At 38.0% G+C, this 12,920-nt stretch overlaps 1 protein-coding gene across 9 annotated transcripts in view; it reads right to left on the reverse strand.

Moving 5' to 3' along the window:
• The window catches only part of NBEA (neurobeachin), an 882,854-nt gene that overhangs the window by 153,147 nt on the left and 716,787 nt on the right, over positions 1-12,920 (reverse strand). For all 9 annotated transcript variants that reach the window (XM_019498256.2, XM_059716302.1, XM_059716129.1 and 6 more), the window contains one exon: positions 11,512-11,627. In XM_019498256.2, coding sequence (XP_019353801.2) covers positions 11,512-11,627 — 116 coding nt within the window. The remainder of the gene's footprint in view (positions 1-11,511; positions 11,628-12,920) is intronic.

The raw sequence follows: 12,920 nt of genomic DNA on the forward strand, positions 1-12,920 counted from the left end.
GTAATTACCATGCTTCAGCAGTCTCGATTAATTGAGTCTGCTCTGACACACTGTAATTATACTGCATCAGAGCAGCCCTGCAGCACATCTACAAGCACCCATAATGTTTGCTTTAATGTTCCTTTCTAAATAATGTTAAGATTAAAACCTTCCCAAACAGCAGAGCTAAATTCTAGCTCCAAAGCCTATCCCCTCAAATCTAAGGGAAAAAATCCCATTACTACATGCCAGCAATTGAAATGAGTGGAACTAATATGTAGGTACAATTTATAAAGAATAATTTGCATCTAAAATGAATAACTAAAATAAAAAATTCATGCCTAACCATAAGAAGGAAAATATAAGGAAGAAACCTTATACTGTTGTCAATTTGTATACAGCAGTAGTTAAAAAAAAATCAATGATGTGAAATGTTGAAAACATGAGTCAATACTAAACACACCAACATATTGACTGAGAATCATAATATGCAACAAGATTCTTGGAAAACAAAATCAAGTAATAAATATGCTTGTATGTGTCTGTTTAATATATATAATTAACGTACTGAAATAACCTGGATTAACAATTCCCAGTCGTGCTACAGATTTACAGCCCTGTCTCACTAACTGCTTCCTTTTAGATTCCGGATAGATTCCTGGGGTACACAACCTGGCCCAAGAAAACATAGCCTTCCTTGTTCTGGGATGTATTTGCAGTTCTACACAAAAATCATGCCTGCTTTAGTCAAATAAGACTTTCATTGCTCTGCAAACACCCTATTTTTTCAAGTAATGTTGACAAACAACAAGCATTTCTCTATTTTTAGACACAGTCTCACTGATACCAGTAAAATAGGCATTATTAACAGTTATTGTGTTCTTAATTTGGTACGGTTAGTAAATGTGTAAAATTAATTTAGCTGCAAAAAGAACTTGGTAATATGATTCTAGAACCAATTGTTTGTTTTTAATATATAACTAATGAAATGCAGATGAATGATGCTATAATTTAATTTTATATAACTTCCACAATTACTAAAATCCTTGAATATGTGCTATATGATTCTTGTTTATTAAATCTATGATTCAAGCAGAAGACCAGAGTTTGCCAACGTAAAGGGGGAGGAGAAAGGTGATCTGAAAGCTAAAAGTTTTAGGATTTTTTCCCCTTGACTCTGCAAAAGTCTTGAAACAACAAATGGGAACAGAAACCTAACTTTTCTGTGCCTCATTTTCCCTATTTGTAAAATGGGGTATTACTTCCCCAAAAGGTTTCAATTAATTAACATTTGTAAAGTTGCTAGATATTCTAAAATGAAAGGTGATATTATAATATTAAGAATTTTCTCATTATAAAATAAACATTCTGCTGTGGGTTTTCTCACACAATTATCTTCACTGAAGCTAATGGGACTACTTGAATAAAAAGCAGTTTCTGAGCCTGATCTTGGGATCTCAAATGAATTTACATTCTGTTTTTCTTTGAACTCTCTATGTACCAGTAGAACTGTATGCTGTTCTTTCATAAACAAAGTAAAGTAAATCAATGCCATAAAGTAATTCAAAGCAAAAATATGAAATAATCAAATACAATAAGTTTATACTACTAAATACATATTTATATAATACATTTTTAATGACCAAATGTATTTATCACTCTTCTGACTTACTTTAACACTTACTTAGGTTGCAAGGTAGCAGGACATAGCATATTAAACAAACAAGTTTGAGTCAGGAGTAGAACTGAAGAGTTTTTTGACAAAATATTTTTCAGCGAAAAAAATACTGATTCTTCAAAGTCAGAACAGCTAACAATAAAGGGTGAGCCTCAACATATCCCTTGGTTTAAGAACATTTTGAAAAATCTTAAAATTATCAAACCTTCTCATTTCAACATTTTGAAAACAGTAACATTACCTTTAGGCTTGCAATGACTTTATATTGAGAAATGCTAGTTAATTAACTGTAGAACGGGGAGAAAAGGTTGCAATCAAAATAATTGTTTCAAGTGACCTGATTTTTTTTTTGCATATTGTTATTAGCTCAAAAAAAACTTTTTGAGACTTTGACTTTTTGTCCCTCTTTCAGAGAGATTTGTTTTTTTTATTTAAAAAATTGTCATGGGGTGGAAAACCATTGACTACCCAGCTCTAACTAGCCTCCAGTCAAAGTTCTGATTTGTTGTTTAGTTTTGGACACATAATTTAATTTCTTTTTAGGTTTTCCATTTCTCTCCTTCACTGAATATTTATAAAGCCAAGTATAGTAATTATACTATTTATTTTTCAAAAAAAGTTCTTGCTGCTTCTTAGTTCAAATATTTACATTATGACATCAATAAATAAAAATGAACTGTATCAAATCTTAGTTTAAATTAGAAATGTAGAGAAACTATGTGTTAGATGATATAGGGATTCTACATTTATGGATATTTGGATGCATGAAAGTGACTCAAGTATTACGGCATTATAAACCCATAATTCTAAAGTTGCATAAAAATAACTGTGCATAAAAATAAGTATTTTAATTTTACAAGAGGCATTCTTTTGATCAGTTTTAATATTACTGTGATCTTTTACAGACTATAAAGCAAGCAGAGAAATGAATTTTACCACAATGCCACTTGTTAGGTGATTGCACAGAAGAATTGTCACTGTTTTGTCTCTTGTTGAATAATTATAAAGCATAAACCTGTACTGCTACTGGGAGACATCATACCTTTCTAGAGGCTGCAGATTTTTCACCAACTAGGCTTATAGAGATTAATGTTAAAAGCTGAATATTAAATATTACAAGCCTATGACACTAATCTACTTCAACAATAAAAACTCAGGCACAGTAAATGAGATCTCAGAAATACCGGATATGTTTCTTCATTAAAAAAAACTTTTTAATTAAACCATCCAATTTAATGTTTTTATATGGCACTTTAGTTTTGAAGGTAAAGTGATCTAGAGACAGCTGACAAAGAAATTATAACTGCAATTCCTTGGTGAAAATGTTAATGACAGCAAAATATTGTTTAATTAGATGATTGCAGCATCTGGATTAACACTCTTTAAGAGCGATGTTCCTGTGCTTGTCTGCTTCTTCACACTTTACAGACATTTTGTCATCTCTAGGTCATTAGGAAAGAATTTTTAATGATTTTTCTAGAAGCAAGCAGTTCGAGTTACATCTAATTAGATGACAATAATAAGCCCAACACATGCAGTAGCTAAATATATACATAATTAACCAGTGAGCGCTTGTACATCACAGGGTAAAAAAGTGGAAAATGCTAAACAGGAGAAAAAAGAGGGAGGAGGAAAAAGTCGGTCTGAATTCATTACCTGAATGTGTCAAGTTTTTTCCACAAACCTTTAAAAAAATAATCCTTTCCCCTTTACAAGAAATCATTTACAAGAAATTATGTATGTAATTATTCCCCACTTCTGTTAAAAGCCAGGGCATTTGGGATTTTTAATTTTTTATATTTAAATATACATATAAATGTAAATGTACATTTACTCAGCCAGCAAAATGCTGGGAATCAAATTTCAAAACTAGATTCTAAGTAAAAACCTGGATGCCACACAGATTCCTGAACACAGGCTTATGTTTATTATAACCCTTCACCCTCTTTATTCTTGCATCTTGCTGATTTGAAGTAATTTTCAAGTAATTTTTTTCATTATATTTCCCGAGTAATACTAGTAAAGATGACTTCTTCCTTTTTTTTCTATTGCTCAAAGTGTTCAGCTGCTACATATTCTGTTCATATGCCATAAGGCCTTTTTCTATGAGGCTGGAGAAAGGGCAATTAGTATAGTCACGGTTCCTTCCATTTCTTCAAAGCTAAGGAATCCCTGAAAAGGGAGTGGGGGAAGGGGGCAGGAAGGCTTACGTCTACAAAATCAGGACAAAAACCAGGGGCACAAAGAGTATAAAATTGAGACTGATTGATAAGTAGCAGAGTTCAGTGTTTACCTTTGGGAAAAAAACCCAGAGCTGTAAACATGATGAAATATGCTCGAGTCAGAAAAGAGGGCAGGGAAGAGGTGAAGACCTTAGAAAGAGAATAAGAAGGCGAGAAAATTGTTGACTCTAAGGCCAAAAAGACAGGTTGAAACAAGACTTTAGAGAGTTTTGAAAAAAAAAAAGTAATTTTGAAAAGAAAATACAGCAGAATAGGAAGCCAGCAAGAGTTATGGAAATCATATGTTCTTGCATTGGAGTGTTCTGGATCACTCGTGGTTAAAGAAGAGAGATTTAGGACTAGGGGATTACATTTGTTGAAATGGGCAGTGATCAAAGTATGAGTGAAAAGTGAGCAGCCACATATTTATATCATTTGGTGTACTATAAAAATGGCAGATTGGCCCCAGAAATGGCAAATCCATAACAAGTTGCTGTTTGAAACAGCAACTTCTACGTCTGCCTGGACAAATTTTATATGTGGCTATGTCTTAAGCCACCCACTATCCCACACTACTCTGCTCTCTTCCCCACCCTCCACGGGGGAGAGAAGAAGGGAGAGGAACTGGTTCCGAATGGGAAGTTGTCATGGAGGCTTGCAGGCTGCCCTATTTCCACTGCCATATGGCAGCTATGGGAACACAGGGCTGCAATGGCAACAGCGGTTTACCAGGTGGAAAAACTGCCCAGTCAGCCCCTGATGTCCAGGGTAGCATGCAGCAGGGAAAACACCAAGTCAGCCCTCACTGACTCAGGGCAACTCCAGCAGTCCTGTCCCCAGCACTGTTGGGCTTGTAGGCAGCAGCACCAGCAGTTTTAAAGGGCTCCTGGTGCTCAAATACCAGAAGCCCTTAAAGTTCCCAGATAGCAGACAGCTTCAGACTGGAGACCAGTGGATTTATCTGGAGAAACTGGTGGAGCTAAGGAGTAGCCCCCTCGCTAGAGAACGGGCCATCATGTCAACTTTGTCACACTCCAGCCAGGAGGCTGTGCCTGCCCATAGCATTAGTATAGCTTGCAGCTCTACAAACTTTGTAGCTAGGGACAAAAGTTACACATAAACTGGTTTAAGTGATAAGAAACAGGTTTAAACCTGTAACCAGTTTCAAAATGGCTGAAACTTGTTTAAGATAAAACTGGTCAAATGTAGTATCAGACTGACTGATTTGGGTCAAACCAGTTTCTGAAACTTCTGTCCCAGACCCCTTCCTGATTCAAGTGAAATCACAGTCCCCCAGCATCCCAGCATGCTTTCCAGCCCGGGGCTGGGCTGGGCTGTAACGAGCAACCCTGCAGAATCCTGCTGCTGCAATTCTGGACTGCAAATCCCAGAGACTTCAGGAACAGCAGGAAGAGGAAGTGAACGCACAACCAGAGAACTGAGCTCTAGTGCCCCCTGGCTTCTGGCCTGATCCACTGCAAGCCTGGCTGCACTTCCTGAATCAAAGGTAAATGTCTGTTCACTTCTGTTTCAATTTAATCTGTGCAGTTTAGACTAACCTGCAAAGACTGAATCAATTCAGCCTCAGGCTTTTTGACTGTCTGTACCTAGCTTGTAGCACTACAAAAAATCCCATGTCTGCCAGGCCCCACAGAGAAATCATACAAAGTCAGATTTTATGCCAATACTTCACTTCACTATTTCAAGGACTGATCTGGAAGTTATGGAGAATTCCAAAATAGGTGTCTTGATCAAAAAAGTAGATTTATGTTTGAGTCAGTGAATCTATTGCAGAGAGAGCAAACAGCTATCCAGAGATCTTGCAGAAAGGACAGTCACATCAGTCACAAGGAATGGAAATGGGCTGGTTTCAGAAATTGCTTTGGTGAAAATGTCTAGTATTTCCAAAGCTATCTGTGATTCAGTGAGTATAACAATGGATGATTTCTCAGTGTTTAATAAAGGGCTATACACCAAAATCATCAGAATGGCACAGAGGAGTTACAAAAGAAAGGGCAATAGAAATAACAAAAATATTTGTCAGGTGAAATCTACTTTTTATAAAAGAGAGGAGGACAATCAAGAGAGCTATGCGCTAAATAATCTGGCATGCTACTCAAGTGGCGAATATGTGACTCAGATGTGCTAAACAAGTCAGCAAATGCCTGGTGACACCGATAAGGAATTAACAGGGTATATATCTCTCAATGGTTAAAAATTAGGTAGTTAAACAGGATGGGGCCATCTAAATGAACAGCTAATGGTCTACACCTCTACACCAGACAATCACTATCTGCAGGAACATTTTTGGTTAAGAGGTTTACACCTTTAAAATACATATTACGAATGAGACTCCACTGTGAAGTAGTATAAATATAAAAGTGTTAAAAATTGGTTTTCCAGAATGGGATCAAATAAAAATATAGTAAGTCTGTATGTAGCATGATTTTATAAATATGTTATATGCTTCAAAAATGCACATCAAATCAAACATTTTATGTTTATTTATTCTCACAGAGGATCTGTTGATAATCTTGTCCTGCTAATGGCAGATATAGATGTCTCCTTTCTATTTGATACTGGTACATTTGAACAGTTATTAGCTTTAATGCTTTCAGTACAAGCAAAATATTTTGTAGGCAACATTTTCATCAGTAGAAAGGGTCAGGAATTATTCTTTTTTAAGAAAACAATTTTTTGTTACTGAAACTGAAATATGTTGCAGACATGTCAGATATATCTTTGTTTTCATTAATATTTGCTGAAACATAGGTATGTTCTAAGGTCTATGAAACTGCAAGCCTGAAAGCTGAGGTTGTGCAGGAGGGAATCTGGGAAGACCTAAAAATCTGGCCATAAACCGCAGCTTTCAGAGCTTGCCACAAAGCTAGAGCTAATGCTCACAGGACTCCCTAGGTTCCCCATTCCATAAGGAGAGACTCCCTAGCCTACCACTAACTCCATACTTTCCAGATGGGCCACAATTCCCTCCAAGCAACCTGGGAAGCCTTCTCATTACTGGAGTCAGCTGGCTCAACTTTGGAACTTTGTAGAAGAGTCTGATTTTTCAAAAAGATTTATTTTTTAAATTTTCCACAGAAAATTTAGAGAATGAAAACAAAAACTTTTTTGAAATGTTCAGGCAATGTTCTTTGGGTAGATGTGATATCTTTTACTAGACCAAATGAGTAGTTGGAAAGAAGTTCTTTGCAAGCTTTTGGGTTGGAATTTCCCAGGGAGTTTCAGACAACTCCACTTTTCATGTGCTTTAAACTGTTTAGTTTCTTTCTGTATTTGGCACTTAGTTAAGCTGTCTAGGATAAATTGTATTTGCTCTTTTAAAACAAGAATTTGTGAACATTTTGAGAGACAGCAGAAGAGAAGACAGAAAGTATAGCATCATTAGGGACCGAAAGGGATTCTTTATGTCAACAGGCTTGCCTATTGCTAAAGAAAGCTCAAAGATCAAGAAGCAGAGTTAACTATGATTTCACAGTGCAGTACATGCATTTTTGTTTTTTACTAGCAGTTTGCATGGAAAGCTATTTCTATTTCAGAATAATTTGGGACCATCTGGCAGCAGCTATGGTAGAAGTTAATAGATCTATTATGTCACTAGAATTACAGAACTTTTAGAAGAGGAGATAGGGCTGCAGTGAATGAGGTTGGGATAATAGACTTTCTAATAAGAAAGCATTAGTGTTTGCTTTCAGTCCTGTGTAGTGATCTGGCCGTTTCTCAGGTATCTTTGCAAGGGTTTTTTAAAGATATATTTTCAGATCATGAAGACTAATGTTATCGAGCTTGGGAAAAAGAAATGGGATTAGGGAACATATAGATCTTTCATTAAAGGTGTTTCTGACAGTGGTTCCAAGCCATGGAGACAGGTTTCAAACAAGCAACAGCATTAACGAATATTCTGCATAAGGGAAACCTCTTCAAATAGTAATTGCTTAATACCCTGTTCACATCCTATTTTGGGTGGTGTGTCTACAAACTAATGAAGGGATCTCGTTTTACATAATATGCATTACGGGCTTCTTTGAAGCCTTTACAAATCAGCATGTTCATTTTCCTCCCAGAAAACACAATTGTGTTAGTACATGTGACTTCAAGTCATCATCACAAGGAGTGTTGACATTAAAAACATATTAACCAACCTAAGATTTAAAATTAGGAGAAGGAAATATGTCTTTTCTTCTGAAGACCTAAATCTGTACCTAATGTGACAATATTACCTACAGATAAAATATCTCCTATCTGAATTTTATTTTAAATGTATTTCAGAAAGTTTTGGTAAAGGTTGGAGATTAACCAGCAAAATACGAGACATATTTGTTTAGACAGGGAGCAATTAGTGTGCTGCACAATGAGATTTACCAGTGTTAGATTAAGGGAAGCAAAACCTGCAACATTTCAGAAATGAGCTGAGGTCTGAGTTGGATCATATAGGTATGCCAAGTCACAAAAAGATGCTACCAAACTACTGTCCAATTCTCTGTGTTTTTCTCAAAAAAAATGAAAATGGAAACATACAGACAAGCAACGATTTATAGCCTTCTCACACATTACAGAAAAGAAAAACAAACGAATAATTCTTCAAACCTTTCATCCAGCAGTTGTGTATCTGGAGTGTAGATGTAAAGCCACACTGTTATAAAGGAAGTGAATGATGTGGGACCAATTACAGAGAAACCTGCCTTAAGTGCCCACCCAAATGGCTAGCAAAAAGCCTGTCTAATAGGAATAGTCTCTAACTAGAGGTCAAAAGAATATTTTAGTTAAAACTTTGAGATATTTTAATGTAGTCCCTTGAGACTAGAGCTTGCTCACTGATGGATATGGATATTTTAGTGCAAGTACTGCTGTAATTTGGAACAGCTTCAGTCATAATAATATCTTCCAAGCCTGGATGCACTGGTGATACCCCAAGAAATAAATGACTCTGAGCTTCAAAAGTGATTAATAATATATAGGGGTGCACTGATAGAGATTTTTGGGGCTGATACTGATAGCTGATTTTTAAGGAGGCATATTGGCCGATACCAATCTGATTTCTGATACTAGACTGGTGTGCAGCTGGTAAGTCTGGTCTGGTAAGTCTGGTGGAAGGGAAGGGGGAAGGGAAGGGGCATGGGGGGTGAGCAAGGCCCCCACGGTGAGGGAGGAGTGGAGCTGGGGCAGGGGCTGGGGCAAGTGCTGCCCAGCTGGGGCGGATGGGATGAAGGACAGAGCTGCTGCTCATCTGGGGGGTGCAGGGATGAGGGGGCAGCTTCCACCACTGCACACCACTCATCCAGGAACTGCTGGTCCACTTGCCCAATGGCTCCCACACCTGCTTGTCTGCTCCTCTTGCTTGTCCAGGAGGGCAAGGTGGAGGGGGTTGTGTGCCCCCAGATTTGTGTGGGGTGAAACTATATATAAGACTGAAACTATGAGGGAAATATGGTTTTGTGGGTAATCCACTGGATGGAACTAAGATACCTGTATTCAGTTTCCAACTCTAGAAGACACTTGTGGAAATTTAGACATATCACAAATTCTGTGTCTGAGTTGGCCAAATATACAGTAACAATAGCACTTGCATAACTCACACAAATGATTTGATGATAAATTAAGGTTTATGAGTTCGGGTACTATTATGATAGGGCACCTAGAGTAAATGATATGGAATTCAAAGGACAATGGATTTTAAATTATTAAGAATGATAATTTTGTTATAACATATTTTGGGCCTACATTAATCAAATACCGCATTATATAACTATCACTGAAACAGCAATGCTCATTTTGGAGCTGTAATTTGTGACTGAATTTTTTTTCTGGTTTGCAGGGGAGAGAGATGCTCCCCAGTTCAGTGGAGATAATGGGTAGGGACAAACATTCAAAATGCCTGAGCCAGAATTGATTCAATCTTTGCAGGTTAGTCTAAACTGGCTAGGCTACACCATTTTGTAATTACACAGACATCCCCTCTGGACTGAAAAAGTCTACCTCAGGCTAGAAGCTGGAAGGCAGTAGAACAGCCCTCCCATCCCTTCCATGGTGCTCAGCTGAGGGAAGGCATGGCCAGGACCTGGCAGGATGCTCTGATTAGGGAGGGGTTCCCCACCTCCTGGCCAGCCCAGCAGGGAATTGATAACACAGTGTTTATCACCCCTAACTCAGTGTTTATCACCCCATTAAGAAAACAACAGAGGGACATTACCAGCTACCTGTTAATTCTGCCTTTGTCCCATCTACCTCAGCACGGACCATAGCCAGCATGTGGTCCGCTAGCTAATGCTGTGTGTCTGTGTAAGGCAGAGGGGACAGTGGACTCCCTCCTTAGAGGGGAGGGAGGAAGCAGAAGCCAGACAGACACCTGCAGTCTCTGCCGAGCTGCAGCCAGGGAGTAGAGGGGAGGGGCCAGCTCTGCTGTGGAGCAGAGAACCCCACCCAGCTCAGAGAGCATGCCAGGATGCTGGGGGAGTCTGATTTAGCTTAAACCAGCAAGGGGTCTGGGACAGACACTGCATAAACCAGTTTATCAGTTAAGTCTGATACTATGTTCAGCCAGGTTTATCTCAAACCGGTTTCAGACATTTTCAAACTAGTTTATGTCCACTGAACATGTGTTCTGTTACAAGTTTAAACCAGTTTCTGATTACTTAAACTGGTTTACGTGTAATGTCTGTCCCTAGCCAGAGAAATTCTCAGAGGGAACTGTGAGGAACAACTAACAGCTCAAGCCTATAATTGTCAGGATAACGAAACAGTGGGAATGTTAGCCCTGGTTTTAGATATCCAAATGTCTGGCTTGAAGACTACTTTAAGCAGGAAAATCAGTACCAAATGCAGCTATGTGTTAATTGTTACACTTGAGTGATGTTAATATACCTGGTGAAACTGAATTCACCCAATTTAAAGCTCACTGGGGAGGGAGGCATGAGAAAGTTCATATGTTACAGTGAAGGGGTAGAAGAGTAGGCAGTTTTCAGTAAATTTTTATTTGTTATGTAGAAAATTTCATCCCTTTCTATTTCAAATAACTTGAGTTACTAAAATACAGAAAACAGAATGGAAAATGTCACTATTATTGTTTAATTAGTAACAATTGTCAGAATAATTTTTATTTTGCTTATAAAGAATAGATGTCTGTGGCAGTTATTTCATATTTTAAATACCTAATCTGATATTATATTTCAGTTCAAAGAACTAACTGAGAAAAGATGCTGTAATCTAATCATACCACAATCCAGGTGACATCTGTACTAGGCAGAATACTGTTGTTATTCTGCTGTCTAGTTGCTGTTGCTGAGAATGATGAAGTAGCGAAATTACATTTTCCCATTATTATTTCCAGACACTCTCTGGCAATGGTTTGTTGACTCTAATAAAGCTTCAGACAAAGCTGTCAGCAGAGGAAATGGCAGAAGGAGAGCAAAGAACAACCTCCACAACAATACATGAATCTAAAGCCTCAGTGATAGGTTGTGCATTTCCTGATAAAATGTAATGTGAGTGTTTCAGAATCTATCATAAAGCTGCAGCTGAATTCCAGAGGGATAAATGTATTCTATCAAGTCATGGTACTCAAGATTCTGACAAACATAAACACGTTATGAGGGATTAAAGAGTTAGAAGCCTTACCTGCTATAGTATTGAGGAACATCAGGTATTCAAAGTTAGAAATCTCCCGTCGCTGCCAGCGCTGAGTCATGTTGGAGGATTTATAAAGCTGTCGGGGAGTGGCCAGAGATATTCTCCTAGGAATTAAATTTAAAGACTGATTATTTTAAGAGCTTCATTAAATTTTAAGATGCACAGCAAACTTATTAGTGTGATTAATTTCTCAGTCTCCCACAGACTATTTTATTTTATGTAATGAAGTCAACAAAACACTACCACTCTTATATGAGGAACGACTATCTCACACACACTCATGCACACACACTCGCGCGTGTGCACACACACACATACACACATGCAATCTGTATTTTATTTTAGTAGTGTAGTGGTGCTACAAAATTGCTATAATTCAGAGCAATATTTTTCAGGTTTGACTGTAAGAGTGTTTGAAACAATGGAGGGGAAAAATGAAGAACTCTTGGTAAATTGGTTTTAAAGAACAGGGATAGTATTCCTTTTTGTATACCACAGGGATGTTTTAAGACAAATTCATTAAGGTAAGTGAATTCTGATTTAAGGTCAAGCTAGTAGGGGCTAGCCTTTTTGGCAGGCATGCCACAAATTAGATTTGTACCCTTTCTGAGTGCCAAAAGATCCCCTACCTGCTCTGCCACTCTGCTTTCTGCTCCCTGTCTGTCCCAACTGAGCTGCTGCTTTGCTTTCTGCTTCCTGCCTTATGATGCCTGATCTGATCCTCTGCTTTCTGTTTCCCGTCCTATTTGCCACTATTCTGCCTATCCTCCCCACTGCCCTCCCAATCTACCGTGTGCTACACACAGAGGCTGCCCATGCCACTTCTGATAGCTGTACCATGGGTTAGTTACCACTGCTCCAAGCAAATGGATGGCCACCACTGCTCCAAGCTTTACTCTGCACAGGAGTTTGTGAAGCCCCTTCTTGTGGCAACCCCTGCCTCCCTCTCTGTTCTCAAGGAGCTCCATGATTTTTTGTCATATGATCATATATTTTTCTTAAGGGGACAGGATTTGTTGAGGGAAAGAAAGATGGGATTGCTGTAGAAGGAGGCAAAAATTATTCTTGGATTTTGGAGTTTCTTACAATCAAACTGAAAGGGCTTGTTTGTTTGCAGGATCTGCAAATGTAACTGCAATTAGAGTATTATTATGGTTATTTAATCCTTTATATTATGTTGTCATCCCCAGTCCAGTCAGGTTCAGGGCTCTATTATATGAACTATAGAGTCTGTCACTGTCATAAATATGGTACCAAAGGGCACAATTTGCATTCAGTAGACCACTACAGTTTATGAATTTCAGACTTTATTTCTGAAAGTGTTATTTAGCAAAGAAGCTATATCTGAGAAAGATCTAAGTGGTGTAAAACTTAGCAGCCTATCTGCTTAGCAACAC

The sequence above is a fragment of the Alligator mississippiensis genome, chromosome 1 (assembly GCF_030867095.1).
Source record: "Alligator mississippiensis isolate rAllMis1 chromosome 1, rAllMis1, whole genome shotgun sequence".
NCBI lineage: Eukaryota > Metazoa > Chordata > Crocodylia > Alligatoridae > Alligator > Alligator mississippiensis.